Below are 25,657 nucleotides of genomic sequence, written 5' to 3' on the forward strand. Positions count from 1 at the left end.
TTAGGAACAGTGTCCCCTATGCCACAGGCTCACAGGGCAGCCATGCAGCACACTCACCTGTGTCCATCTGAGGGGTGGCCAGCACTCTCCAGGAAACATTAAGGGGCCATCACACACAGCTAGGAAAGGTGCAAAGTAGAACCATGCTAACCACGTCTTTCTCTCTCTCTCTTTCATGCCACAGGAGGACCACATCAGGAGCATGAGCCTGGTGACCTAGCTGTATGCCTGATGGCCTACAGAGAGCGGAGAAGACGGAGGAGAGACCGACTGAGGCTCCTGGCTGCGCAAAGGCAGGAGCAGCAATCTCAGGAAGAAGGGGCTTCTGGGGCTCCCACACACACACTGCCCAGGAGCAACAGCGAGCTGTGACTTGTCGGCGCCTAGCGACACCCAGAGTCTATAGACGCTGCTTGCCATTCCTGCAGATAACCAAGCACCAGTGACGCCGACAATTGCTCATGTCGAGGGAAAGTGACCACGGCGCTCAATTTTTATGCCAGTGGCTCCTTTCAGGGCTGCACAGGTGACTTCCTGTGGGATATCACAAGCTATCGCCCACAAATGCATCCATGAGGTCACGGATGCCATCTTCTCGAGGGCACACAACTTTGTGCATTTTGCCTGGGACCGTGACAGCAGGATGGAAGGGCTATTGGATTCTCCCAGATCTCGGGATTCCCACAGTTGCAGGGAACGATTGACTGCACCCATGTAGTGCTCAGGTCTCCGTCACTACATCAACCGCAAGGGATTCCACTCACTGAATGTGCAGCTGCTATGCGACCACCAGAAACGCATCCTGTTTCCAGGGAGTGTGCATGACACCTACATCTTCAGTCGGTCACAGATTCCTTGAGTCTTCCAGGGTCTACAAAAGCTTCAGCGGTGGCTCCTCGGGGACAGGGGATACCTGCAGATCCGCGGCTGACACCACCCATGCAGTGGACTCAGGCTGCAGCAGAGCGATGGTATAATGAGGCTCATGCTGCAGCTCGCAACTTGGTGGAGCAGACCATCAGGATGCTGAAGATGAAGTTCCAGTGCTTGGACCGGTCTGGTGGAGCCCTGCAATACAGTCCACAGAGGGTGTCACACATCGTCGTCATCTGCTGCGCCCTTTACAACCTGGCGCTGCAACGGGGAGACAAGCTGGCTGAGGAGGAGATGGAGAAACTGCACGTCTCCTCCAACGAGGAGGATGCCGACGGGGTTGAGGGTGAGGAGGTCCATGGAGGAGACGATGACGGGGATGAGGCCCTGGCACTGGCTAAACGAGGCAGGCACACTCGGGAGGCCCTCAAGGCTGTTAGATTTGTGGAGGATGATGACGACATGCAGTGAGGTGACCCCATAGATCCTCACATCGCATTTGTGAATGTTTGACTCCAATCTGGCTTATGGCAGCATGAATACCCTCTGTGAGAATGCTCCTGTCATGGAGAGGCGATGGAGGCCCGAATAGTCGCTCGATTGCAGGAGGATGATGACAAAATGCAGTGAGGACACACCAAAATCTCCACATAGCCTCTGAGAATGTCTGACTCCTGTCTGGTCGAGAGCAATTCGCTTGCACTCTGTGATCAGGGCTATATGATAGAGACGCAGCCATGAAACTTTAGAAGTTTTGATGCTTTGTCCGCCTTCAGCACCTGAGCCCTCCAGGAGTTGGAGCACGGCATCAGTGGTCACAGATGCTGAAGCGATGGGGGCCAGCCCCTCCTTAAAGGTGCTGAGAGCACATTGAGAGAACACCTGCCCAGTACATTCTGGCAGCAATGACAAGCACTGCCAAGGTGCAGGCATCAGTAATGTTTCCAGGGTGTGTGAGGCCGGACCATCACTTTGGTCTGAAAGCTGCACAGGGAAGAGGCCCTGGACTGAGACACCAGCTTTTATCTTGTGAAGAAAGGTTTCACATGTGAATGACAGGAACACTTGAATCAGAACAAGGAGCTATAGGCAGGGAGACATTCTTGGGAGTTTTTTGACAATAATGAACAGTATATACAAGTGATTAACACCCGGGTCCAGGCTGTGCAACTAATTCTCCTTAACTTTCCTAAACCTGCCGTTACGTCTTGTTACTCCCTGAACATCCACAGCAAAGCTGGAGGCAGCCTGCTGACTGTGACGCCCTGCCTGCGATGACTTTGGTGGGCGTCTTTTATCAAATTTGATAAAACATTTCCTTGATCTTTAGTGGATGCCATGGAATGGGTAGCAGAATGCAACTTTCATGAACAAACCTACCCTGCCTCGTTAGCATTGTACGAAACATGACTGATAATTGGTAATATTTTACATACTGGTATATCAAGTCAGGTTAGTAATTCGTATGGACTCCTTCGACATGCGCTATGGCTTACTCGCAATTAAGCCTATACCATTCTCTCTATCTCATTCAACTGCAGCAAAATCCCTCCTATCTATAAACAACCAAAAGAAAAAGTAATGGTGATTTTCTTTTTTATCATTTGATGGTGCATTTTTTACTTCAAGCTGGGATCATGTTTATACCATATTGACATCTGATACCACACAATTTCAGCACGATTGTAAGTAAGGCTTATGTACTGTAATAAAAACGGAAAATGCTGAAAATAATCAGGTATGGCAGCATCTGTGAGGAGAGAAACATAGTTAACATTTCAGGTCAAGTGACGTTCCATCAAAACTGGGAATATTTAGAAATTTAGTAGGCTTTAAAGAAGTGAAAGCTGGGAAAAAGAACAAATGGGAAGGTTCGTGATAGGGTGGAAGGCAGGAGAAGTTAAATGAAAAAAAAGGTTCCATGGCCAAAGGGAGTGATAATGGGGCAAGTAGAGAAACAAAAGATGTGTCTAGAGGAGGTGCAAATGGCAGGATCCTAAATAGCTGCTGTTCGAAAGCAAAGTAAAGGAAATAAAAAAGAAATGAGAGAACTGTGCTGCATTGTATTTGTTATAGGTTTCACTGCATTTGTGATTGAATGCTCAATCTCTTGCTCTTAAGTTATAATTCCAAAGCAGCATAGAAGTATGCAATTTTCAATACTGTCTTCATTACGCAAACAGAACAGATTCGATTATAATTTAGAAGTATTATCTCTGCCCTATAGATTGTTAATAGGTTTCTACTGAGTAAAGCAGCTGTGGTCTGGAAAATGACCTCACTTTAAACCCTGGTGAGTATGAAGAGGCGGTTGCATGCTTTGATGTGTCCTTGAATCAGTATTTTTTTGAAGGTTTTACCAGCAGGATTCATAACCCTCAGAAAGACGACTTTGCCTACAGAGATGACAAATGCTGTAAGATTTCAGAATCACATGAATGGGCCTACAACTTTTAATACTAAATGAACCTTGTATCTTTTAGAGATGATGAAACCCTTGTCATTTCAGCTAGTGAGCCAGCAGTGATTTAGCATTTTATTCTGAGTTCCTGGCACTTTGAACTGAAGTTAGCAAATAAACAACTGTTGAAACCCTAAGGTATATTCGGTTATAAAAACAGAAAGTGTTGGAAAATCTCAGCAGGTCTCGCAGCATCTGTGGAGAGAGAAACAGAGTTAATGTTTCGAGTCTGTCGGACTCTTTTTGAAAGTACATTCAGTTTGTTTCTTTGTCAATGTACTTCTGATCAGAAATATTATGAAGTTAGATCATAAAGTATTTTAAGCAAATTTAGGAATTCAAGAATTTACAAGACACTAAATGACTGCTGCATGTTAAACAAATACAAAGGCCAAGCCTTGATTTAATCAGGTGTGCTAATAGATTATTGTTGTCTCAGCTGTAGTATCACAATAGTAATTTTCTTTTAGCAGAGATGTATGTCAATGTCTCCTGTTTAAACCTTTCTTTGTCCATTTGACCTGAAGTGACTCCAGGTAAGAAGGTGGGTATGCAGGTATCTACTCGTGTTCTTTGACCATCGTTGTCTTTGGCTGTTGAGAGATGTCAACATCCTTAAGACTGTCCCTTCCAATATTTCTCTCTATGCTGTGGGGAGATGCCAGAGTGTTTATTTGGTACAGCTCAGATTGGGAACTTGAGCGGACTGAAGATTAACTCTATGTCCATCTCCATTCTGTGCTTCTGAATATTAACACTAGTTCTATTATGCTTCCTGACACTTTGCCATTGAAAAGCAATTTGCCACTTGCACTGAATTTTGCCATTGAAAAAATCTTTGAAAGCTGTGGCACCATTGTGATGTCATGTAGGTAATTACTGACATGTGCATTCACTGACATTATTTTACTTTTACTCTATTCTTCATTCATTCCGCAGTTTTTGGCCATGACACTTATATGGGTAACTACAAGATGCAGGGCAGAAACCTTGTAAATAAATAGGATTCCTGATTCACCCATTCCAGAAGCCACTTGTCTTTTATCTTCTTTGAGTATCAACTTAGTTCAGATTAGCATTACTGTTTAGTATTAATTTATTATTAGTATTACTGTTGCCTCAAAGTAAGAAAGTTGTTGATTCAAGCTCTACTGAATATGTAACCTAGGCTGGCACTTCTGTTCAGAACTGAGGAATGCTGAATTATTGGAGGCACTCTCTTTCAGATAATGTGTTAAACTGAGATCCCATCTGGCTGTTTCGGTGGATGTGAGATCTCCAATTGCATTATGCAAAGAAATGTAGAGGAGCTCGTTTGGTACCTCCACCAGTGTTTGTTCCCCCAACCTATATCTGTCTTTTGGTTGAGCAGTTAAACTGTGGCCCCATATTCCCCCTCAGGTGGATGTAAAAGATCCCATGGTACTATTTTGAAGAAGAGCAGGACATCTCTCCCCAGCATGCAAACTCATCCTTATCCCTCAAACAACATAACTGAATTCAGATGGTCTGATCATTATCATATTTGTGGGGCATAGCTGTGTGTAAATTGACTGGTGCATTTCCTACATTACATGAGCAACTGCAAAAGTACTTCATTAGCTGTAAAGCACTTAAGGGCGTTTTAAGGTTGTGAAAAGCGCTGCATAAATGCAAGTTCGTTCGTTCTTATATTGCTGTTTATTTTTGGAATCTTGCTGTGTGCAAATTGGCTGCAGTGTTTGCATATAACACAGCAGTAACGATACTTCAAAGTAATTTATTAGATGTGAAGTGCTTTGGGATCCTGAGGACATTAAAGATGCAGTATAAACGCACATTGTTTTTTTACTCCATAGAGACGAGAGGAACTGTGTGAGTCCAGATGTTTCTCTTTATTCATGTGCTTTACTCGTTTTGCTACATTTGCCTTTTATATTGCTTTATAGTAAAAAAGGGAAAGGAATATAACCGGGACTCTTTGTGTCCGATGCTTTCCATTAATAATGTAGGCCTGTGTTCCATTAGGAAGCAGTTTGTTTCAGTTTGATGTGCTTGTTTGCAACTGCAGGAAAAGAGGCTTTTGGGAAATGTCCAATTACCTCCCCCTCTGAACAGTATCTTGAATGGTAACTGTGTTCAAAATTAATTAAGGAAGGTGAAGTAGAGAGTCGTCTTCTTTTTCGGTAATAAGAGTGGACCTTTTGAATGTCCTTTGAGAGGCCTTTGTTTTTGTTGATTTTTAACTGAAGTAGCAGTTTTAAATGATGTGCAGCGGCATTTTTAGAAGGTGGTCCCTCCACCATTCTGGTGTCATTATTTTCCTGTTTTGCAGAGAGAGTACTGAGATACCAATTTTCCACACGTTTGACTAAATTCAAATCCATATTTGAAACTTTAAATTTCCCTTTTGCTGTTTTCTTGCTCCCTTGTTCTTTAGCCAGGAGATAAGTGGTCAAATTGTTACTGAGAGATAGTCCACTTCATAGCCCAGCATGAAATCATCCTAGGTTGCAAATACCTCCATAATTATTCTGCTAGGGACAGGATCTGCATTTTTCAAGGAGTGCACCTCTCACACACTGCTTCTGCCACCACTCTCCATGAAGTGTGGGCCTTCCTCTTGTGCCGTTTTACACAGAGAGCTTGTAAGGAGTACAAAAAGAGTTGAATAACAAAGCAGAGACAATTGGAGATTATAAAAAGAGCGGAGGATCCGTCGCAGTGAGAGTGGGCTATTTCAGGGGCAGAATTTTCCCGTTGGCGTGCGGGGGCAGGGCCTGCACGCCTGCGCGTAAAATGACACGCGGTGACGTCGGGCGAGCGTCCCTACGTCATCACACGCCATTGCGATATTTCGTTGGGTGGGTGCACGGTGATATCCGCTGCACGCCCGCCATTAATTAACGGGCCACTTAAGGCCCTTGACTCACCAATCGACGCCCATTTTTTGGCGCCCGTGCAATCTTTACGTCAGCGCACGGGCTCAATGGGCAGGCAGGTAGGGCACGTTTGTATAAACCTCATCCACGGGCGGGATAAGAGGGCTCACTGGGGTCGCAAGTGTGCTCTCTCAAGTATTGATTTTTGAAAGTTTTTGAAACTTGCCTGTGTGATGTGCAATACTTCAAAACACATTCCAGCTGCTTTGTCTGGACTCTTAACCCTCAGGTCAGCACTCTGCAGTGAGGAATCCTTTTTTGGGCCTGCAGGTTTCTGGAAGCCTTCCCTGAGCCTGGGAATGGGTGCTGAACCCTCGACTGGAGGCACCTCCTCTGAGGAGGAGGAGGCCAGGAGTGCACATTCAGCCTCCAGGAGCCACCTGTGGGAGGACAGGCGCAAGGGGCGCAGAGCCAAGAGGTAGTCCAAGGCAGAAGGGGCTGCAGAAGACACCACTATCCTGCTGCTAGGATATACAGGCGGCGAAGCAGCTACCTCAATATGTCTGAGGTGTAGTGCCAAAGGAGGCTCCGTCTCTCAAGGGAGACAGTCAACTGTATCTGTCAGATGATTGGGCCTGAGATCTCCGCTAACTGTGTGGATGGACACCCCATGCCAGTGGCTCTAAAGGTCACAGCTGCCCTCAACTTCTATGCTCTGGCTCCTTCCAGGGACCGGTGGGTGATCTTTGCAGTGTCTCCCAATCAGCTGTCCGCACTTGATGTCAAGCAGGTTACAGACACTCTGTTTAGGTGTACGTTGACCTTCATCCACTTCCGTTGGGGCCAGGCAAGTCAGACACAGCGAGCCAGAGGCTTCGCGGCCATTGCTGGCTTCCCCCGCGTCCAGGGTGCAATATTTGTACACATGTGGCCATCAAGGCGCCAGCCGGTGAGCCGGGTGCCTTTGTCAACAGGAAGGGCTTCCACTCCATGAACATGCAGATAGTGTGTGATCACAGGATGCAGATTCTACAAGTCTGTGCAAGGTACCCAGGCAGCTCCCACAACGCCTACATCCTCAGACACTCCCAGGTGCTGAGGCTCTTCAGTGCTCCAGCCCGGCTTGATGGATGGCTGCTGGGTGACAAGGGCTATCCCCTCAGAAGGTGGCTTGTGACGCCTCTCCGCCATCCAAGAACAAAAGCTGAGCAGCGGTACAATAGGAGCCACACCTCCACAAGGGCTGTGGTGAGAGAACTATCAGTCTTCTCAAGATGCGCTTCCGATGCCTGGATCGCTCAGGGCGCGCACTCCAGTACTCAGATCGTGTGTCGGTGATAGTTGGTTGCTATGCTCTCCACGACCATGTGCTGGAAAGGGGAGAACGCAGCGGACGATGAAGACGTCGACACAGTGACTGCGGCTGTGCACGATGAGTGGAGCAGTGAGTCCGAGGATGAGCACGCACAGGGAAATCCTGAGGGGGTAGACGCTGATCCGGGCATACTGCAGGGAGGCAGGGACACCTGGGAGATTTTAATCCAACGAATCTTCAGCTAGCACACCAGAGATAGACCTCCAGGTCAAGCCTGGGCTGTAGGCTCCATACTCGATACCTATGTTCCAAATCTTCCAGGTTAGGAACAGTAACTAAGAGCCTTATTAATGAAGCTGAACGTCCCACAAAGCACTCCTAATATTTTTGGAAACCATACACATGCAGAAGAAAAGAGGCACCCTCAGCCATGGTCACATGTCTGAATTTAATATCACAGGCAAAGAAAATTAATGAAACAAAATGACAAGGGTGTTCCAATTCAAAGCAAATCATAAAGACTTCATCTCGGGCCAACACAAAAGCACCAGTGATAAACCCATGGTGTGCCTAAGGTGCCTTATGTTTACACTCCTGGGTGCTATGTCTTGGTGCTGCCCTATCGCTGGGAGTGGCATCTGAGCCTGCTGATTCTGCTGTCCTGTTGGCCTCGATGACCTTGGCGGTCGTCCTCTGGCCCATGGAGCCTGTGCTGGCCCCACCTGGGAGGGATCTGCCAGTTCCACAGCTGGCATCTCCCCAGTCGTCGCAGCCTCAACGGATGCTACAGTCACTGGCAAAGGGGCGACAGAGCTGCCACCCTCATCCGGAGCGCTCTGAGAGGAGCCTGCAGAGATGACAGGCAGCTGCTGTGCCGATATGAGGTCCTTTTGGACCTCCCTGCTCAATGTGGATGGATGGGCACCAAGTTGGGAAACTTGGTGCCCACACCATCTCCCACACTGGTACTGACCAGCTGAGGTCAATGCCAATATGAGGGCTTGTCATAGTGCATCCTAAGGAAGCCCTGATGGATGTCCTGGAGGAGGCTGTCCACGAGAGTTGCCACTCTCTCCTTGGAGGACACATGGTGCTCGGAGATGTGGCTCACTGCTTCGGCGATCGTCCGCGTAGACTCCTCAACAGGGAGACCAAGCCAAGCATTGCCTCATGTATCTCCCAAGATGCTCTCTCTCACTCGGACGCATTTCATGTCCCTGCTGCGTAGCGGACGACTCCAGAGGCACATCATCAGGCACCGACTGAGCATGTACCTGGTCCCCTGCAGTCCTGTGACTGCTGGTGCCATGGGCACACTCTGTCTCTGCCAGCTCCTCCAGCGACTGAGAATTGTCCTCACCGCTGTGCCCTAGGACACTAGCCAGTGTTCTAACTCCCACCGAGGTGCTCGTATCTGCGCTGGTGCCTGCCCGGCAGAGATGGTGTGATGCTGGTGAGACTTCAGGGCCCTCAGATGTGAGAAGGGGCTCTGCTGCTCCTCCCTCTGGCCCTGCTGCACTGATGCTGAGAGGAAGAACAAGGACAGTGGATCAGTTAACGTGGAGATAATGACAAAATGCATCCCTGTCCCCCGGATCATTACGCGCTTATCCTTCCATAAGCACTGGCCGAGCCATGTTGCAAAATTAAATCAGTTAACATTCAGCACTGCTCTGGCTGTTGGGAGAAAAATGCTGACCTCAAGCTGGGCAAACATACCTGGCTGTGGCACCTCAGCCTCACCGACACCAGTGGACCTGAGTGCATGGCGCCTCTCCAAATCCAGGGCCTCCTGCTCAAACTGGCTGAGAATGGCTAACTGCGCCTGGCCCCCACCAGTCCTCACATGCTCTGGCGCGTTATGAGCATTTTTCTCCTGAAAATGAGAAAAGAACATTGATTAGTGCAAATTGTACATGGACTCTCTTCGCGTACGGCTCACCCCAACCAGAGCGTGACGTATCAGGGCTCCAGTGCCTCCTCACCCCGCTGCTGCCGAACACTCACACAAAGATGCTAGGCCTGTTCTCCCCTGCCCCCCCGGCCGCATGCTGCCTACATCACATTAGGCACTTCATGATATATCCTTCCATAGCAAGGAGGTGCAACTCCGTGGAGCGCAGAGGGCAGCAGATGGTTCGTTGCCACGCCACCTTGAAGCTCCCCTCCCAGCATGTCATCACTCTGATTTGGACATGTCCTGCAGTTCAAGCACAGCACCTAGGTACAGCTCCTCCAGGTTGCCCCCAAACCGGTCATGTGGGTCTCAGTGTAACACATGCTGCGGGCGCGGAACCCATCTCTTCACTAACCTTTCAGGCTGACCTCGGCATAGGCAATATCTGCTGGCCCACCCAGCAAAGGACACAGGCTGTCAATAATTCAATGCAGTCACTGCACTCAGACTTGGGCTGGGGGGGACAGCAGGGAGGAAAGCCGATCTGCTGAGTTAAGTGACCAATGCCAACATTGTCTTCACCCTTCCAGAGTGCCACAAGTCGCTTGCAACACTGGATCCAGGTGCACCGCACCACGTTGCAGGAGCTCACCACCTCCTCCCAGGTACGTTTTGTCATGTCGGGGGGGGCCTCCTCCTCCCATTGTGGGGAACCAGCACCTACCGATGTGCTGCCACCTCCTCGAGGAGGGCAACAAGGCATCATCGGAAAAACGAGGGGCACACTGGCCCCCATGCCTACCCTCCAGCCTGGCCTGCTCCAATGGCCTACCTTCAGGACTTGCGTAACCTCCATTGCCCCTCTGCAGAGCCCTTCCCCAGCCATTGCGAGCAGACTTTACAAGGCTGCCAGGCCTTCCTTTATACAGGCCACCAGGTGGCAACTGGACCCGGCGGGTTGAGCGCGCCCACCACCACCCGCCCACTCCCGCTATGCATGGGAATCATGAAGTACAGTACGCTGGGCAGGCCTTAATTGACCCGCCCACGCAAAATGACAGTGCGGATCTGATCGCGTGCGGCAATCGGGCCTGCACCCGCTCCCTCTCTTGCGCCCGCTCCCTCTCTTCCCCCCCGGCGATCCAGAAAATTCCACCCTAGGTATACTGAGGAATCAATATCAGAGAAGGTGATGGGATGTTCACACTGCCAGGGTGCATAGATGCTAAACATGGGGGTGATTGTCGGTTTTGATAGGCCTTGGGCAAGTGGTGGTTAAAGCGTTCCCACCTAAAATGAAAATAGGAAATAGTGGAAATACTCAGCAGGCCTGGCAGCATCTGTGGAGAGCATAACAGAGTTAACATTTCGGGCCTATGACCTTTCATTAGAAGTATTCCTATTGCCTGCTTAATATCACTGTCAAGATTCCTAACCAATTTTCATGGTCAAACCTGATCACCATTTCCTCGATGACCTTTGGCTCTGAGATCTTAGGGACTGGAAATTCTGAACACTCAGGCTGGGGCCCAGGCACAAGGCATTGCAGGTAGGCTGTTGGGGGGAGAAATCCTGGCAAGAGCTGTGGGGCATTGGGCATCACAATGATTGATTTTAGAGGGACCAGGAGAAGCAGTGATGTTCTGCCCCATTCGTACATGGAATAGGTATGAAAATTGGTGCTATGGGATGTAAGTTGAGTGTCAAGGCCTGAATTGATTCCAAAGCAGAGCGAGACTTAGCCTTCCAGTGATTCTGGCTTATTGCCATGCCAGGTTGGTTTCTGATCCAGATTCAAGATATATTTAGTCTATTGCGGCAACATCAAAGCAAGTTTGCACCAGTGCTACAGCTATCGTGGGAATTCACCCCAAGGTTTATTCAATACCACAGGGCTGCAAGAAATTTCATATGCATGAGTCAGTGCATTCAAGAGAGGAGAAAGTTGTGGGAAGGGAAACTGTAGCTGCCAAGTTTTACCTGGAAAGTTTTGCTGAGAACATTGGTGCTGTATGACTTGTGTCAAATGTACCACTGTACCATTCACAGCTCATTTTGTTTGTTCTTATAATTTGTCAGCAGAATCTGAGAAATTTGGGAAACTGGAGGGAATTTATTTTGTAGGTAGAACATTTTCTATATTTTAAACAGAATGCCACAAAAACAATACTATGGAATGTTAGCTGAAAGTTTTTAGATGGTTGAAGTTATCTGCTACACCAGAACTCCGTCCCCTCCACTTGCACCTGCCAAAATACTGTTTTTAAAATGATTCTAAGAAATAATTTATTAAGATTATCTAATTCCCAAACTGAAGTACAGCCATTTTGGGTTGGTTATACATCTATCTGCCGTGACAACAGCTTGCACTTGAATTCCCATTACACTGCAGTATTATATGCCATTAAACAGAGTGAATACTCAATATGCTTGCATTTAATACAATATTTTTTATGCTACAGGTTGTCCTTATTGCCTTTAAAGCACATATTATATAAATCATTGTACTTGTACAAAATCTAATCCTCATCTGAGAATTGAAAGCAGCATTTTTTATTTTCATTTTTAAAGAAATCGTGACTAACTATTCTGCACCTATCTTGACTGCCTTCCAATTGTATTAAGCACCTGTCAATCTCAACTTAGGTGAGATACAGAATGAAGTTTCCATTAGTTTGCGGCAACAATATACATCAATCATAACCTCAGCAAAAGCCCCAATTGCATATTTCTTATGTTAAATCCGATAAGTTTAACTAGGCATGGTGAGGTGGGAGTTGTGGGGGAGGTGGTGGAGAAGTGGCATTAGAAGAAACCACTGTTTGACTGCAGCTTCTTTTGAAGTCCAGTCGAGGTCTTGGAGTAGTTTTTCTGCCCTGTGCATTCTAATGAGATACTTATTGGGTCATTGGGTGGCCAGACAATAAATTGAGAACAAGTGAATTAATCATGGGTGGCAGTAAATAAACATGATTGGGTTTTGAACAAATTATATTTGTTTTTTAAAAAGGCACATCTTAAAGCATTCTGCAAGTGCTTATGTATGTAAAGGAATAAACATTACATGGTCAAATATCTCCAAATAATTTCATTAGATGAATGGTTCTACAGATTTGCAATTTTTTGCATTTCTATTGCATGTTTGTATGCAGGAGGTTAGCCTTGTCTTTTTCTGTTTTTATTAAGAGCATCTTTTGGGCGGAAGCCAATTTCTCTTTCTAACAAAACTCAAAATTAATCTGAAAGTCAAAAAAGTAATAATAAAAGTGAAGTCAACTTCAGGAAAAGTACAAGTTTCAGATTCTGATGACATTTGCCTCTCTACATATGATTCTTTTCATCGTGTTTTGATAACAGTGGATTAAAGGGAGCAGAATGGCAAAGAACGTGATTATTTATTGTTAGATCTTTTTTGATATGTTTTCTCTGATTTTTTTTTACCCAGTTTTTGTTTTCTTTGTTGTATTTCATATCTTTTCTAAATTGCTTTGTTCCAGGTAGTGTTTTTATGTGGGAGGTGGGATATGAATAAGATTCATAGTACCTTTATTTTGTTGTTTGTCATCATTTAGATTGAGGTACTGCTAATGCTTTAAGGTGAAAGCCTGATATGGAGCAAGAGCAAGGTAGGAAGTGCACAAAGTAGAAACTATGGATTTGTGTAGCTCACAGCAAGACTGCAATGTTAGAATCATATCTCTCAAGATTGGAAGGATTTGGCATGATCTGGACATGTGGATGCTCACCTGGGATTTTTTGTAAAGAAGGCCATAAGTTCACCTTGGAACTGTAAACAAACAAGCCTCTTCCAAGAAAACACCTGACCTATATGGTACTTGAGAAGGAGTTGTTTGTTTGAACTGCAAAGCACTTTACTTAATGGAAATCTGGGAGACAAAAAAGGCGATCACATGGCAGAGGAAAAAAACTGAAGTTGCGAACCTGCTTGTTTGGAAGGTAGTTTAGTTGGAGAGCAAGCTGAGGAAAAAAGGTTACCTTGACTGGCTCCCTCTCTCTGCCATGCCTAAAATGGTGTATGGCTATCAACCTGTAGCCAGAGAACCCTGGCTCACCTGAGTGTAACTAGTCTGCATTTGGACCTGAAAAGCTGAGAGTTGGTGAGAACTTCCAGGCATCCATTGGAACCAGCAGCCTATCTGCACAGAAGAGAACTCCAGGTGGACAGTGTCGAGACCCTGTGGATTTTATCCTTTAATTTATAATGCCAATCTGCCAAAGCCCATCTCTGCAGAGAGACTCTATTTGTTTGTCCTTTGTTTGTGTGTGTGTGTGCTGGGGGAATGCTTTAGGAAGAGATAGATAGTTATACTTCTTGATTACAATTTTGTGTTAACTAGTACTTGCAACTTGTTAAAAGAAGTTTTGTTTTAAAATAAATTATTCATTGAGTTTTTGAAATAAGCCTCGTCAGAGTCTCTTTTCTTCTAGGTACTTGAGGTATAGGTACACAATTGGTCATTTTGGTGAGAAAATTAAACATTTAAATTAATGGGACAGCCTGCAGAATAGTGGGGCTTGATAATTCATGCACTCCTCCCATCCTGGTCGTAACAGTAAGAACAATTCTGACAGGTGGATGATTGCAGAAGATCACAATTCAAATATCTTAAGAACCATTAACTCCTGGAATCTGAGCCCAAAAGCTGTACTAATTGTGTTGCATTGTTATTTTATTTCTGTGATATCCTCGTATTGCTGCATCATTTTGTCTGTAAAGAGATTAGAAATGATTGAGGGAATATAGAGCAAGTAGCCAGGATATTTTATCATATGCATACAAAGCACAGCACTGTTAATAATTCATGGAGCTATGAAACATAAGAATTCTAAGAAAAATGCAGGATTACCCATAAAAAAAATTGTTGACCTGAATCTTGTGGTCAGTGGCAAAGCAGAGGCTTTTGATGCTGCCTGTGTGATAAAGTGCCTCCCAACCTAGGTTGTAGATTGTAGCGGGAACTTGTTCTCCAGGCAGGGGTCCAACAGTGAAATCAGCTTCAAGGCCTATCAGCGAGATGCATTGCTGGCAAAGCCACACCCTCTTTTGATGTCACAAACTGAAGACACACCCCTTGAGTTGTGTTCAGCTCAATGACAGGTAAGTTTTTTTTTAATGATAGAAGCTGTACAGAGAGAGTTCACTAGGCTGATTCCTGAGATGAGAGGTTTGTCCTATGAGGAAAGTTTTGAGCAGGTTGGACCTATACTCATTGGCATTTCGAAGAATGAGAGGTGATCTTATTGAAACATATAAGATTCCGAGGGGGCATGACTGGGTAGATGCTGAGAGGGTATTTCCCCTCATGGGGGAATCTAGAACTAGGGGGCAGAGTTTAAAAATAAGGGATTTTCCATTTAAGACTGCTAAGGAGGAATTTCTTCACTCAGAGGGTCGTTAACCTTTGGAATTCTTTTCCCCAGAGAGCAGTGGTGTTGGGTCATTGAATATACTCAAAACTGAGTGAGACAGATTTTTAATCCACAAGGGAGTCAAGGTTGGTGGGGGTGGGTCAAGCAGAACAGTGGAGTTCAGGCCACAATGAGATCAGCCATGATCGTATTGACTGGCGGAGCAGGCTCCAAGGGCCAAATGGCCTATTCCTCATGAGTGTTAATAGTTTAAAATAATTAGGACACTTTTTAAAACTTAACTTCAAAAATGCATTTAACATTTTATTACAGTTTTTAAAATCTGCCAGGGTCTGTTCCTCAAACATTAACACCACCCATTCCTTTCCCCAGCTCCCCATCCCCTGGCTTCTCAGTTCTGCCGATGTTGGAAACAGCACTTGATAGAGGGCCAAAACCTCGGGTAACCGGAACGGGTGGAGGAGGGAAGGGGAACAGAGCCAGAGGTGCCAGGCCAATCATTAAAAAACATTTTCATTCACAGTTAGTACTTTGCAATTCTACTTATCTTGAGGATGGAGACATAGGCAATAACGCTGATTCCACTTTAACAGTACTTCGCTGGCTGTGAAACACTTCGGGGATATCCAGGGTGAGAAGGACTCTACATAAATTCAAATTTTCCTTTCAACATTTTCGTCTTTTGGGTGACAGCCTTCTGTCTTGTAAGAGGATGGTGTTGTGAAAATATTTAATATCATGATTCATGTGTTTTAGAGGTATAACTTTTAGTTTTAGAAATTGACTTTTAAATATAAACCCAGCAAAACATCTGATTGAGAAACTGGTTAACAACCTTGAAGCAAGTGCAATTCAATCACACCTGGGGTAAATACAGTTCAATGGGGAAGTCTTATTGTGTTGCTGGGATGGTGGAAAAAGATATTCACGTCTACGATTATAATGGCTACTTTGGATTTAACTGGAGAAGACAGTTTGTCTCTGGACATCTCAGAAAATGCTTTGATGTTGCAGTGTAAATCGGGAAGGTTTCAGTTATCCATATAGCTTCCCAAGCTCCAAGCAGCTAAAAGCAATTTGTAAACACTGGGATTCTTGAGAGAACCCCCTAAGTCTAGTAAAGTCTAGGCCATTAGAGATTTAATGTAGATCCCATAACCAAAGCATTGTTTTGAAAGTAAAAGTTAATTAGTTCAAATTTCTGTTTGGAAAATCTCAGGTATGCCACATTTCTATGGAGATAGGCCATTCAGGGAGATACGCTTTTGTTTTGGGGTTTATCAGTTTTACTCACATAAATAATCAGTCAGCTTGGAATTTCAAAGGGACTGGGGTGTCCTTGTTCATGAGTCAACAAAAGCTAACATGCAGGTACAGCAAGCTATTAAGAAGGCAACTGGTATGTTGGCCTTTATTACAAGAGGATTTGAGTATAGGAGTAAAGATGTCTTACTGCAATTATATTGAGCCTTGGTGAGACCACACCTGGAGTATTGTGTACAGTTTTGGTCTCTTACCTAAGGAAGGATATACTTGCCATAGAGGGAGTGCAAGAAAGTTCAACAAACTAATTCCTGGGATGGAAGGATTGTCCTATGAGGAAAGATTAAATAGACAGGTCCTTTATTTTCCCATGTTCTGAAGAATGCTAAGTGATCTCATTCAAACAGAAAATTCTTACAGGGCTCGACAGGGTAGATGCAGGAAGGATGTTTCCCCCAGCTAGTGGGGTCTTGAACCAGGGGCACAAGGGCAACCCACTTAGGAATGAGATGAGGAGGAATTTCTTCACTCAGAGGATGGTAATCTTTGGAATTCAAGACTGAGATTGATAGATGTCTACATATTAAAACAATCAAGGGAGATGGGGATACTGCAGGAAATTGGTGTTGAAGTAGAAGATCAGCCATGTTTGAACGAGCAGGTCAGAGGCCAGAGCCCTGCGGTGAGTAACTCACCTTCTGACTTCCCTAAAGCCTGTTCACTGTCTACAAGGCACAGGTCAGGAGTGTGATAGAATACTCTCCACTTGCCTGGATGAGTGCAGCTTCAAAAGCACTCAAGAAGCTTGACACCATCCAAGACAAAGCCCACCTGATTGGCAGCCCATCCATACAAATTCACTCCCTCCACTACCATCGCACTGTGTACTATCTACAAGATGCACTGCAGGAACTCACCAAGGCTCCTTAGACAGCACCTTCAAAACCCACTACTATCATCTAGAAGGACAAGGGCAGCAGACAGATGGGAACAGCACCACCTGGAAGTTCCCCTCCAAGCCACTCACCACTCTGAACTTGGAAATATATCGCCATTCCTTCACTGTCACTGGGTCAAAATCCTGGAACATCCTCCCTAACAGCAGTATGGGTGTACCTACACTGGACTGCAGTGGTTGAAGAAGGCAGCTCACCACTGCCTTCTCAAGGGCAATTAGGGATGGGAAATAAATGTTGGCCTAGCCAACGACACCTACATCCCATGAATGAATAAAAAAAAAATCTTATTGAATGGTGGAGCAGGCTTGAAGGGCTGAATGGCCTACTCCTGCTCCTATTTCTTAAATTCTTATGTTCTTATATTATTATGTTCAAAGTTTGTGACTGTATTCCAGCTGTCAGTGTCCACCATCTTCACATCTCACTTGCTGATGCCCTTGTAGAGGAGGTATCTCTTTGTAGTGAAAGTATGGAGGTTGTGACCCAGTGGCCAGTTCATTGTACAGAAGGTGTTTAGGTACATGGCCGTCATCCATCCAATGAACGTGGTTGAATCAGCACTGAAATTGTCAACTTAGCAGTGAGTTTATGCTAATGGAATTAGTATGTTCCAGGATCTCTGAGTTGGTGATCTTGTCCTACCAAGAGATGCAGAGAGACATCTAAGACAGCGAAGGTGGAAACTGTTCAGCCTTTTCTCCTGCCTAGCATATGTTGTCCATGTTTCACCACTGTGGAGGAGTGCACTGAAGTCTCAGGCTTGTCAGGCTTATATTTTGTCAGGTTGCCTTCTGCGCTCACTTATGCAGCTTGGACATAACAGCTGCAGCTTTTGTGATGCGTGTGTTGATTTCAGCACCAGGTGACAGATTGCTGGTGATTCTGGAGCCTAAATATGTAAATCACACAACATCCTGACTTGTATGTATGCTTGCGTTCTTTCATTATCACGGAGTCAAAATCTTGGAATTCCACCTATAAGGCTACTTTGGGAGCACCATCTGTACAAGGACATCGGTGGTTCAAAAAGGAGCCCTTCTGCCACCTACTATGGACAACTAAGGGTCAGCAATAAACGTAGCCTTGCTGACATCACCCAACAGCTGAGAACAAATAGAAAAAAGGATATTAATAGTACTAATAGTAATAGGATATTAATTGTTTTTGAGGAGATATTTGATTTTCAAATATATTTTGTTCTTTACGATATTAGGGGAGAAGACAGAGGAAAATCACTATTGCTGCTGAACTATTACAACCCCGTATTACAGAAATTAAATTTATGTGCATTTCATTTCTGATCAATAAAGAGCCTTGGACTTGTTGTACAAGTTATTCTTTGCATATGTTTTTCCGCAGCCTAAAATTTGGTAAGGAGTTTTGCTGTCTGTTTTTTTCCCAGTGGTGCATTATGGCCTGCATCCCTGTTTCTCATAATCTGTTAATTTTTGTTGCCTTTATAAATTCTGTTTTTGTGTGTATTAAATTTGAAATGCTTACATTGTGGTAAGTTCCTTAGAGGAGTTGATGAATGCAAGAACATTGTTGAATGAATTTAGCATACATAATCAAAATTACATGACTAAAAGTTCTGAAATAAATTAATTAATGTTAATTCAGCTTCCTTACTTGTTGGGTTTAGGATCTCCCCCACACTGGTTCCTTTAATAATATTGGCAGCATTCACTGTTTGAACAGACATTTAGAAAAAACTACAGAAGTAAGCAAACAGTAATGTTGAACACAATTTCTTTCTTAAAAGGGTAGGAATTCCGAAATGGCTTCTATTTGATCCTGATCCCAATACCTGCAATTTTATTTGAGGGATTTTAATTAAAGCAAAGCTGTAAAACACTATCAGAATTTTCATCTAACTATTTTAACTTTACTCAGCATCTGACACCAATAATGGCCCAGATCTTCCGGTCAGGAATGGAAACCCTATTTTCAATCCTGATCAGACAAAAAAAATGCTCACTTACCTTCCTCTAATATTTCTGAGTGATTTTCTGATGTATGATCCTTCACATCTGTCTCAGTGCAGCAAAACCTCATAGGGAGCAGTGCAGAAACCATGCCCTTTTTTACTGCACTAGTTGTCATTTTCAGGTAAATAAAGAATGTAAATGTCCCAAAGTTGCTTTGAAAACAGCTATGAAGAGAAGGTAATTGTGTAATATAAAGGGGTTTGGTGGGTAAGGAGGTAGAGTGAGTGATGTAAAGGGGTAGGGTGGCAGATGGGTAGGATGGTGCATAGTGTGGCAGGTGGATAGGGGAGTAAGGTGATAAGTGGGTAGGGTGGCAAATGGGTCAGTGGCTAGTCGGGTCAAGAGGGAGGAGCCAGGGTTGTCAGTGTGAGTGATTGAGGGGTCAGTTGTATAGTTAACCAGGTGTTAGATCAGGTATTTTTCTATCCAATATTTCCTGCGTAATTATTCAGGTAAGAAAGTCGGAACCGTCTGACTCCAATTCTAACTCATAGCAGAATTTTTTAGAGGGTCCTGGGGAGCAGAGGAATTGCCGATTGGAATTTCAAACTTCCTTGCATTGGGCCTTCCAAGGGAATCTGTAACGGATCTTCCTGGGTATGCCTGGTCTCTGACCATCCAAATACTGGAAGATCTGTGCCATTTATGTTCATAATAATGTTCAGAAATATTTGTGGAACAATTTTCCGGCTGTGCCAAAGGTGGTATGTTTCCTTACTCTTCCTTTTCTTTTCAATTTAAATTCTTAAGCTGTGGACATATAAAACTTGCCTGTGACCCATTTAACAATATTATGTTGCACCACAAGGTGAAGACAGTTGTGTGGGAGACTAGCTGCTATTCATTTTATTCAAGCACATCGAAGTAAATTCTAACCTTGTCTTATTTATAAACTTGCAAAATATGCCACCTTCATAAGGTATCATAGTTTCTAAAATGTTCACTATGCCTGAGAACAAATGATTCTTCACTTCTTAATGGGAAAGAGGAACCAAGTTATATTGGCATCCTGACAATTTCTATCTGCAGGTTTTTAACCGGTAATTCATTAGGAGCAGTTTTCATCAGAATAGTCTCATGAAATGAACATTAAGGCAGATTATTTTTAATCATGCAGTTGTTATTCATAGTTCTTGTTTTATGGTGTTTTAACATTTATAGTTTAGAGACAACAGATATTTGTCTGGTATTACCCTGCAGTGACATCACAAATATAGCCCAATGCATTAATGATAATATAATTGTTTTAAGTACATACTATATTATAGGGTGTAATAATTTGGAAGTGAAAACTCCTCACATAGTCCAGTTTACCTAAATAAAAATACAGTTTTGCATCTAATTTTGGCTCATCATTCCTAGTTATGTACATGCATCCTTCCCAGCAATTATAGTAATTAAAAGACAACAGTGGTTATTAGCGTAATTGTCCAGGAGCAATTGTACATCTTTCCCTCAAGGAATGAAAGGGTTGAAAGTGGATGTAATGAGACAATCTGAATCTTATCATGTTCGCATATATGTGGAAGCTGACCCAATGCCTGGGTGATGTAGTCAAGGGGCATTATGTTGATGAAGAAGAAGAGGGGGTCAAGCGATAGACTCTTGAGGGTGTCAGAAGAGGAAGGCAAGCTATGCTGGAGCTATTTTGCCTACAACTGCATAGGCAAGACAAAGGAAGAGAAGCATTGGAAGAAGATGGTTTAACAGGTTAAAAGCTGCATAGAGGTTGAAAAGAATGAGTAGGCATAACTAAAGTCACAGGTGACACCCATTAAGGCCGTTTCAGTGTTATTTAGATTGAAACCTGATGGGAAAGATTCAAACGTGAACCTGTGGAAAATATATGTACGGATTTGGCAGGCCATGGCACATCATGAACACTGGATTTTACAGAACAGTTATGTTTTAAAATGTTGCCTTTAACTTGAGGTGCAACAAAACATTCTAAAAAGCAAGGATGATGAATTCTGGATAAACACTTATGATCTGGAGTTCCAGTTGCCATGAGGAGAGAAACTCAAACAGAAACCAATTGAAATACCAAGCTACAGGCTCAACATCTTTCCTCAGTGTGTCTCAGACAAAGGACAGCTACTTTTTGAGAAGCAGGGGAAATAGAGAAGTACTGCTGTGGAGAGGTAGAGAAGGACTGTTTGGTGTTAACGACCAAGCCGGATGCTGGTGAAAGTTTGTTTTCTGTTCGAAAGGAAGGGAAAAGAAAATACATGGCTCTTGGAGATTTAAGGAACAGGAAGTTACTGAGGTGTGCCTTGGTGAAAATTGAATCCAGAAAACTCAGGCTGAATGAACCGATTTTCGAAGGACACTGGAAGTTTTGACTTAGTATAGTGGGGAGAAGTGAGGCTGCAGGAGAGCTGGGAGTTCCTTTGGAACTTTTCCTGTATGCTACATGTGTGCCAGAAGTGCAGCACACGGTGAAAGGGGCTGGAAAATATACCTCAATTATGTGATGGAATCCGTGGTCACAGCTTGTATTTTTTGCGACAGACCCTAATTGAAAAGGGAAGTTGACCCTCCCATTGCTAAGGAAGCTAAGACTGAAACTGAGATTCGAAACCAAAACTTCTAGTTGAAGCTATATAAAAGGAGACAGCTACCAGAGCTCAGTTGAAGTCGATGTGTTCAGTGGTACAGTACAGGTAACTAAAGAAGACGGAGGCTAAATCCAGAAGCTGATAAATAGGCAAATACACAGATGCTGCATCGGTTTCTGTTACTTGAAGGTAACATTAGTGGATCGATGCCATCCAGACTGAGTGGAGGAAGTTTTACCATTTTTCGTGAAGACCGTTACCGTAGAATTTGGGTTGGTTCTGCACTGCTGTCAGCTGGGGATCAGGCTACATCCTAGAAAGAAGAGCAACTGAAATTCCTCGTGAGGAAGACAGGGTTTTAAAGGAAAACAAAAACAAAAATTGCTGGAAAAACTCAGAAGGTCTGACAGCATCTGTGAAGAGGAAGACAGAGTTAACGTTTCGAGTCTATATGACTCTTCATCAGACCGTTAACTCTGTCTTCCTCTCCACAGATGCTGTCAGACTTGCTGAGTTTTTCCAGCAATTTTTGTTTTTGTTTCAAATTTCCAGCATCTGCAGTATTTTGCTTTTATCTTAGGGTTTTGAAGGACTTTGTGACTGAATTTGATGACCTATATGCTGAGTAGACTGCTGAGCCAATTCGTAAGATCTGTCTAATTTACCATTTAATGTGTAATTTATAGATTATAATCAACTGCAATTTGCCTGTTAATTAATGTTTAATTAGTGTTGACTTTGGATGTTACAGTATAGATGATTAAATAAGATTGTATTTACTGTTTGCTTTATTTGACTCTTGTACAGTAAAAATTCTTCTGTTTTAAACCGTGGAATCTTGTGGTTTCATTCTTTTAGTAAATAATAGGGATCACAAATTCCTTCAACTTTTAAAACAAAAGTTACTGGTCTCGACCGGGATCAACACAATTGCTTTAGTTAGTTAATGCGAAAGTATCTTTTCTCTTTAGTTTGGTTTAATAGTTGCCTATTAATTAATGTTTGATCTATGTTGATTTTAGTATTTGTTAGAAGTCTTGAAAAGTGAAATCTTGTCCACTGAGTTATTTCCATTGGTTGTTCGGGACATTTAGCTGTTTTTAAAAGTTATCGGCCTCTACAGGGATCGTATTGGCATATTCAAGACCTTTAGAGGAGACACTTTCTGATAATGGGGTGGCAGTTTATAAGGATGGAGGGACTTTTTGGGTTCATTTTTGAGGAGAAGATTGATGTAGGTAATTTTGAAAAAGAGGGCACAGTACTTGAGGAGGTGGAACCATTTAGCATGGTCATCAGTAGGGTTAAATTATCTATTCAGCAGTTTTTGTGTTCAGCAGAGAATGGAGTCAAGGGGGATGGATTTCCTGGATTTGATAATCTCAGAGAGGGCGTGAGGGGAGATAGGAACGAAACTAAAGAAAGATGTGTGTTCTGGGCTGGAGAGATGTTTGACTTAGTGAGCAAGAAAAACCTTAAGAACGTTTTATACTTTTTCACCAAGCTTGTAGCATCACTGACCTAAAAAATTGTTAATGTTTTTTAAGATTGTGGAAAGTTGTGAATAGTGCCCTCAAGGGATACAGCATCTGTGTTTTCAACATTTAGTGTGACAATCAATCAGCCATTTAACAGTGTTAATTTTCTTTTTTGTTTCGATTTTAATTGCCCTTGTTTCTAATATAGCTAACAGTCAAATTCTTACTACAGCATAGTTTACAAAATATACGGGCGCCTTTCATTAAAACCCTCTTTTCCTGTTATCATATCCAATAAAAACACTTCCCTTTCAAGTCAGTAAGATTTGCCTAAAAGCTATTTGAAGTGGCAGCAAATAGACACACAAATCCAATGATAAAAATTGAATAAAAAGCTACGTTGTTACTTGGACGTTTTTTACACAGCAAAGCATCCAAGTAGTCCATGTCAGCAAACACAGAAAAGCTAGAGAAAGAATATTAAAAAAAATTCAATTTATATAGCACCCTTTATGACCTCAGGGCATCCCAAAATACTTTACAGCCAAAGAAATATTTCTGAATTGTAGGTACTGTGGTAATGTAGGAAACATGGCAATCAATTTGCACACTGCAAGCTCCCACAAACGGCAACATGATAATGACCATACGTTCTGTTTTTGTGATATTGATTGAAGGATAAATATTGGTGAGGACACCAGAGATAATTCCGATGGCCTTCAAAATAGTGCCATGGGATTTTTTACATCCACCTGATAGAGCAAACAAGGCCTCTCTTTACTGCCTCATCCAAACAACGACACCATCCTGGGGAGCAGGAAATAGATGAGGATCCCAAACTTGCTCACCAGGATGAAGGCGGTGGTCTGAATTTTGCTTATCCGATAGGAGAAAGGGGGCTGGAATCATGTTTGGAAGACAGCAGGGCTGAAATCTTACTGTGGGCGTGGTGGACATAGATCAAATCTTGTTAATTGAGGGGGAAGGAAGGGGCCCATTATTTGCTCAGCAGAGCCCAGGTAGGAAGCCAAAGGTTGCTCAGCAGAGAAGGGGATGAGGGCTGAATACTTGCTCGGTATGGTAGGGATGGATGGAGGTGAGGCATGAATTATTTGTCAATAGAGTACGAGTTTGGGGTGAATTGACCAGTACATTTGCTCAGTGGGTCTCCGTCTCACTGGGGTGGGGGTGGCATTGGCAGCTGGAACCTATGTAGCAGAGCAGTTCCTCTTGTATGGACAGTTCATCAATTCCTGGTGATGTGACTTATACCTGAAAAGGTGATGCTGCAACCAGGTCTCTAGTCCAATCTCTGAATTCTAAGATAGACGATCTGCAGGGTGCATTCATTGCTGGTTGCCATATAGACTGAACACTGCCTGTACAGTATAGCTGATGAGCACTGTTCTTTCCTTTACCTGTCTGAGTTATATAGTATTGTCTTTTTCTTATTCACTCATGGGATGTGGGTGTTGCTGGTGAGGCCAACATTTATTGTCCATCCCTAATTGCCCTTGAGATGGTGGTGGTGAGCGCTGCCTTGAACTCCTGCAATCCATGTGGTGCAGGTACACCTATAGAGCTATTAGGAAGTGAGTTCCAAGATTTTGACCCTATGACAAGGAACATTAAAATTAATTATACTTAGCTGCCACATTAATTAGCATTCCAGCACCCTGTTATCAGTCTTGATTCATACATCTCTCTGAAGATGTTTCCAGTTGTGCAATATCTTGGGTATAACAAGTTATTCTGAAAAGAGTCCTAGTTATTACAAAGCTGTCTGCTAGTTTTCCTTTTGGTGCTTTTCATTTTAGTAACATTTGTACTGAATTGCACATGTACTTAATTTTAGACTGCTACACTCATATGAACTTACTAATTACTGAAAAAAAGACATGCTATCAAAGCTTTTCATCTTGCACTCACAGGTCAGCAGCATGGCAACGCCTCCGCCAGAGTCCACTTGCCAACCAACCAGCACTCTCCTCTCATGCAATATAAATTGTTGTTCCCCTTTACTTTTGGTAATTTCTTGTGAGCTGCCCTGATGAGTACAAGGCTAAAAGCTTTGATAGCATGTCTTATTTTTTTCAGCAATATTTAAGCTCTGTACTACCAAACCTATTAATTGCTGTACAATATCTTGTGCTAATAGGGAGATTTTTTATTGAAAGCTAAATATAACTTGAGCGGGAGGAAGTTAATTTTCTTTTTCTTTTTATCATTGCAGAAGAAGATGTGGAAAATTTTGATGTAACAAACCTGTCTGAGGCAGTGCAGCGGAATATTGAAGCTGATAGTTTCTGGTGTATGAGCAAACTATTAGATGGCATACAGGTAAATTTGATAATTAAAATGAAAAGCTGGCTGATTTCTAACTATTTTTTGGAATCTGCTTTTCTCCCCTTTAATCCTACAGTGACTAAGATTTGATAAGGGCCCACTGATAGCGCATCAGCATCGCTTCTGTACTTGCCCAATTTGCCATCTGCATCTGAACAGGTACCTAAGGCTGTTTGCCAGCCTGATCAAGCCTGATCCTACCCCAACTAGTACCCAGCAGCAGGAATAACAGAAATTAGTGAGAGCCTTAGGTGATATATGTTCATC

At 43.6% G+C, this 25,657-nt stretch overlaps 1 protein-coding gene across 2 annotated transcripts in view; it reads left to right on the forward strand.

The window, feature by feature from the left end:
* The window catches only part of LOC144683527 (TBC1 domain family member 22B-like), a 370,874-nt gene that overhangs the window by 206,563 nt on the left and 138,654 nt on the right, over window positions 1–25,657 (forward strand). For both annotated transcript variants that reach the window (XM_078546604.1, XM_078546605.1), the window contains exon 9: window positions 25,278–25,384. In XM_078546604.1, the coding sequence (XP_078402730.1) occupies window positions 25,278–25,384 (107 nt within the window). The remainder of the gene's footprint in view (window positions 1–25,277; window positions 25,385–25,657) is intronic.

This window comes from Cetorhinus maximus, chromosome 8, assembly GCF_964194155.1.
Source record: "Cetorhinus maximus chromosome 8, sCetMax3.hap1.1, whole genome shotgun sequence".
Taxonomy (NCBI): Eukaryota; Metazoa; Chordata; class Chondrichthyes; order Lamniformes; family Cetorhinidae; genus Cetorhinus; species Cetorhinus maximus.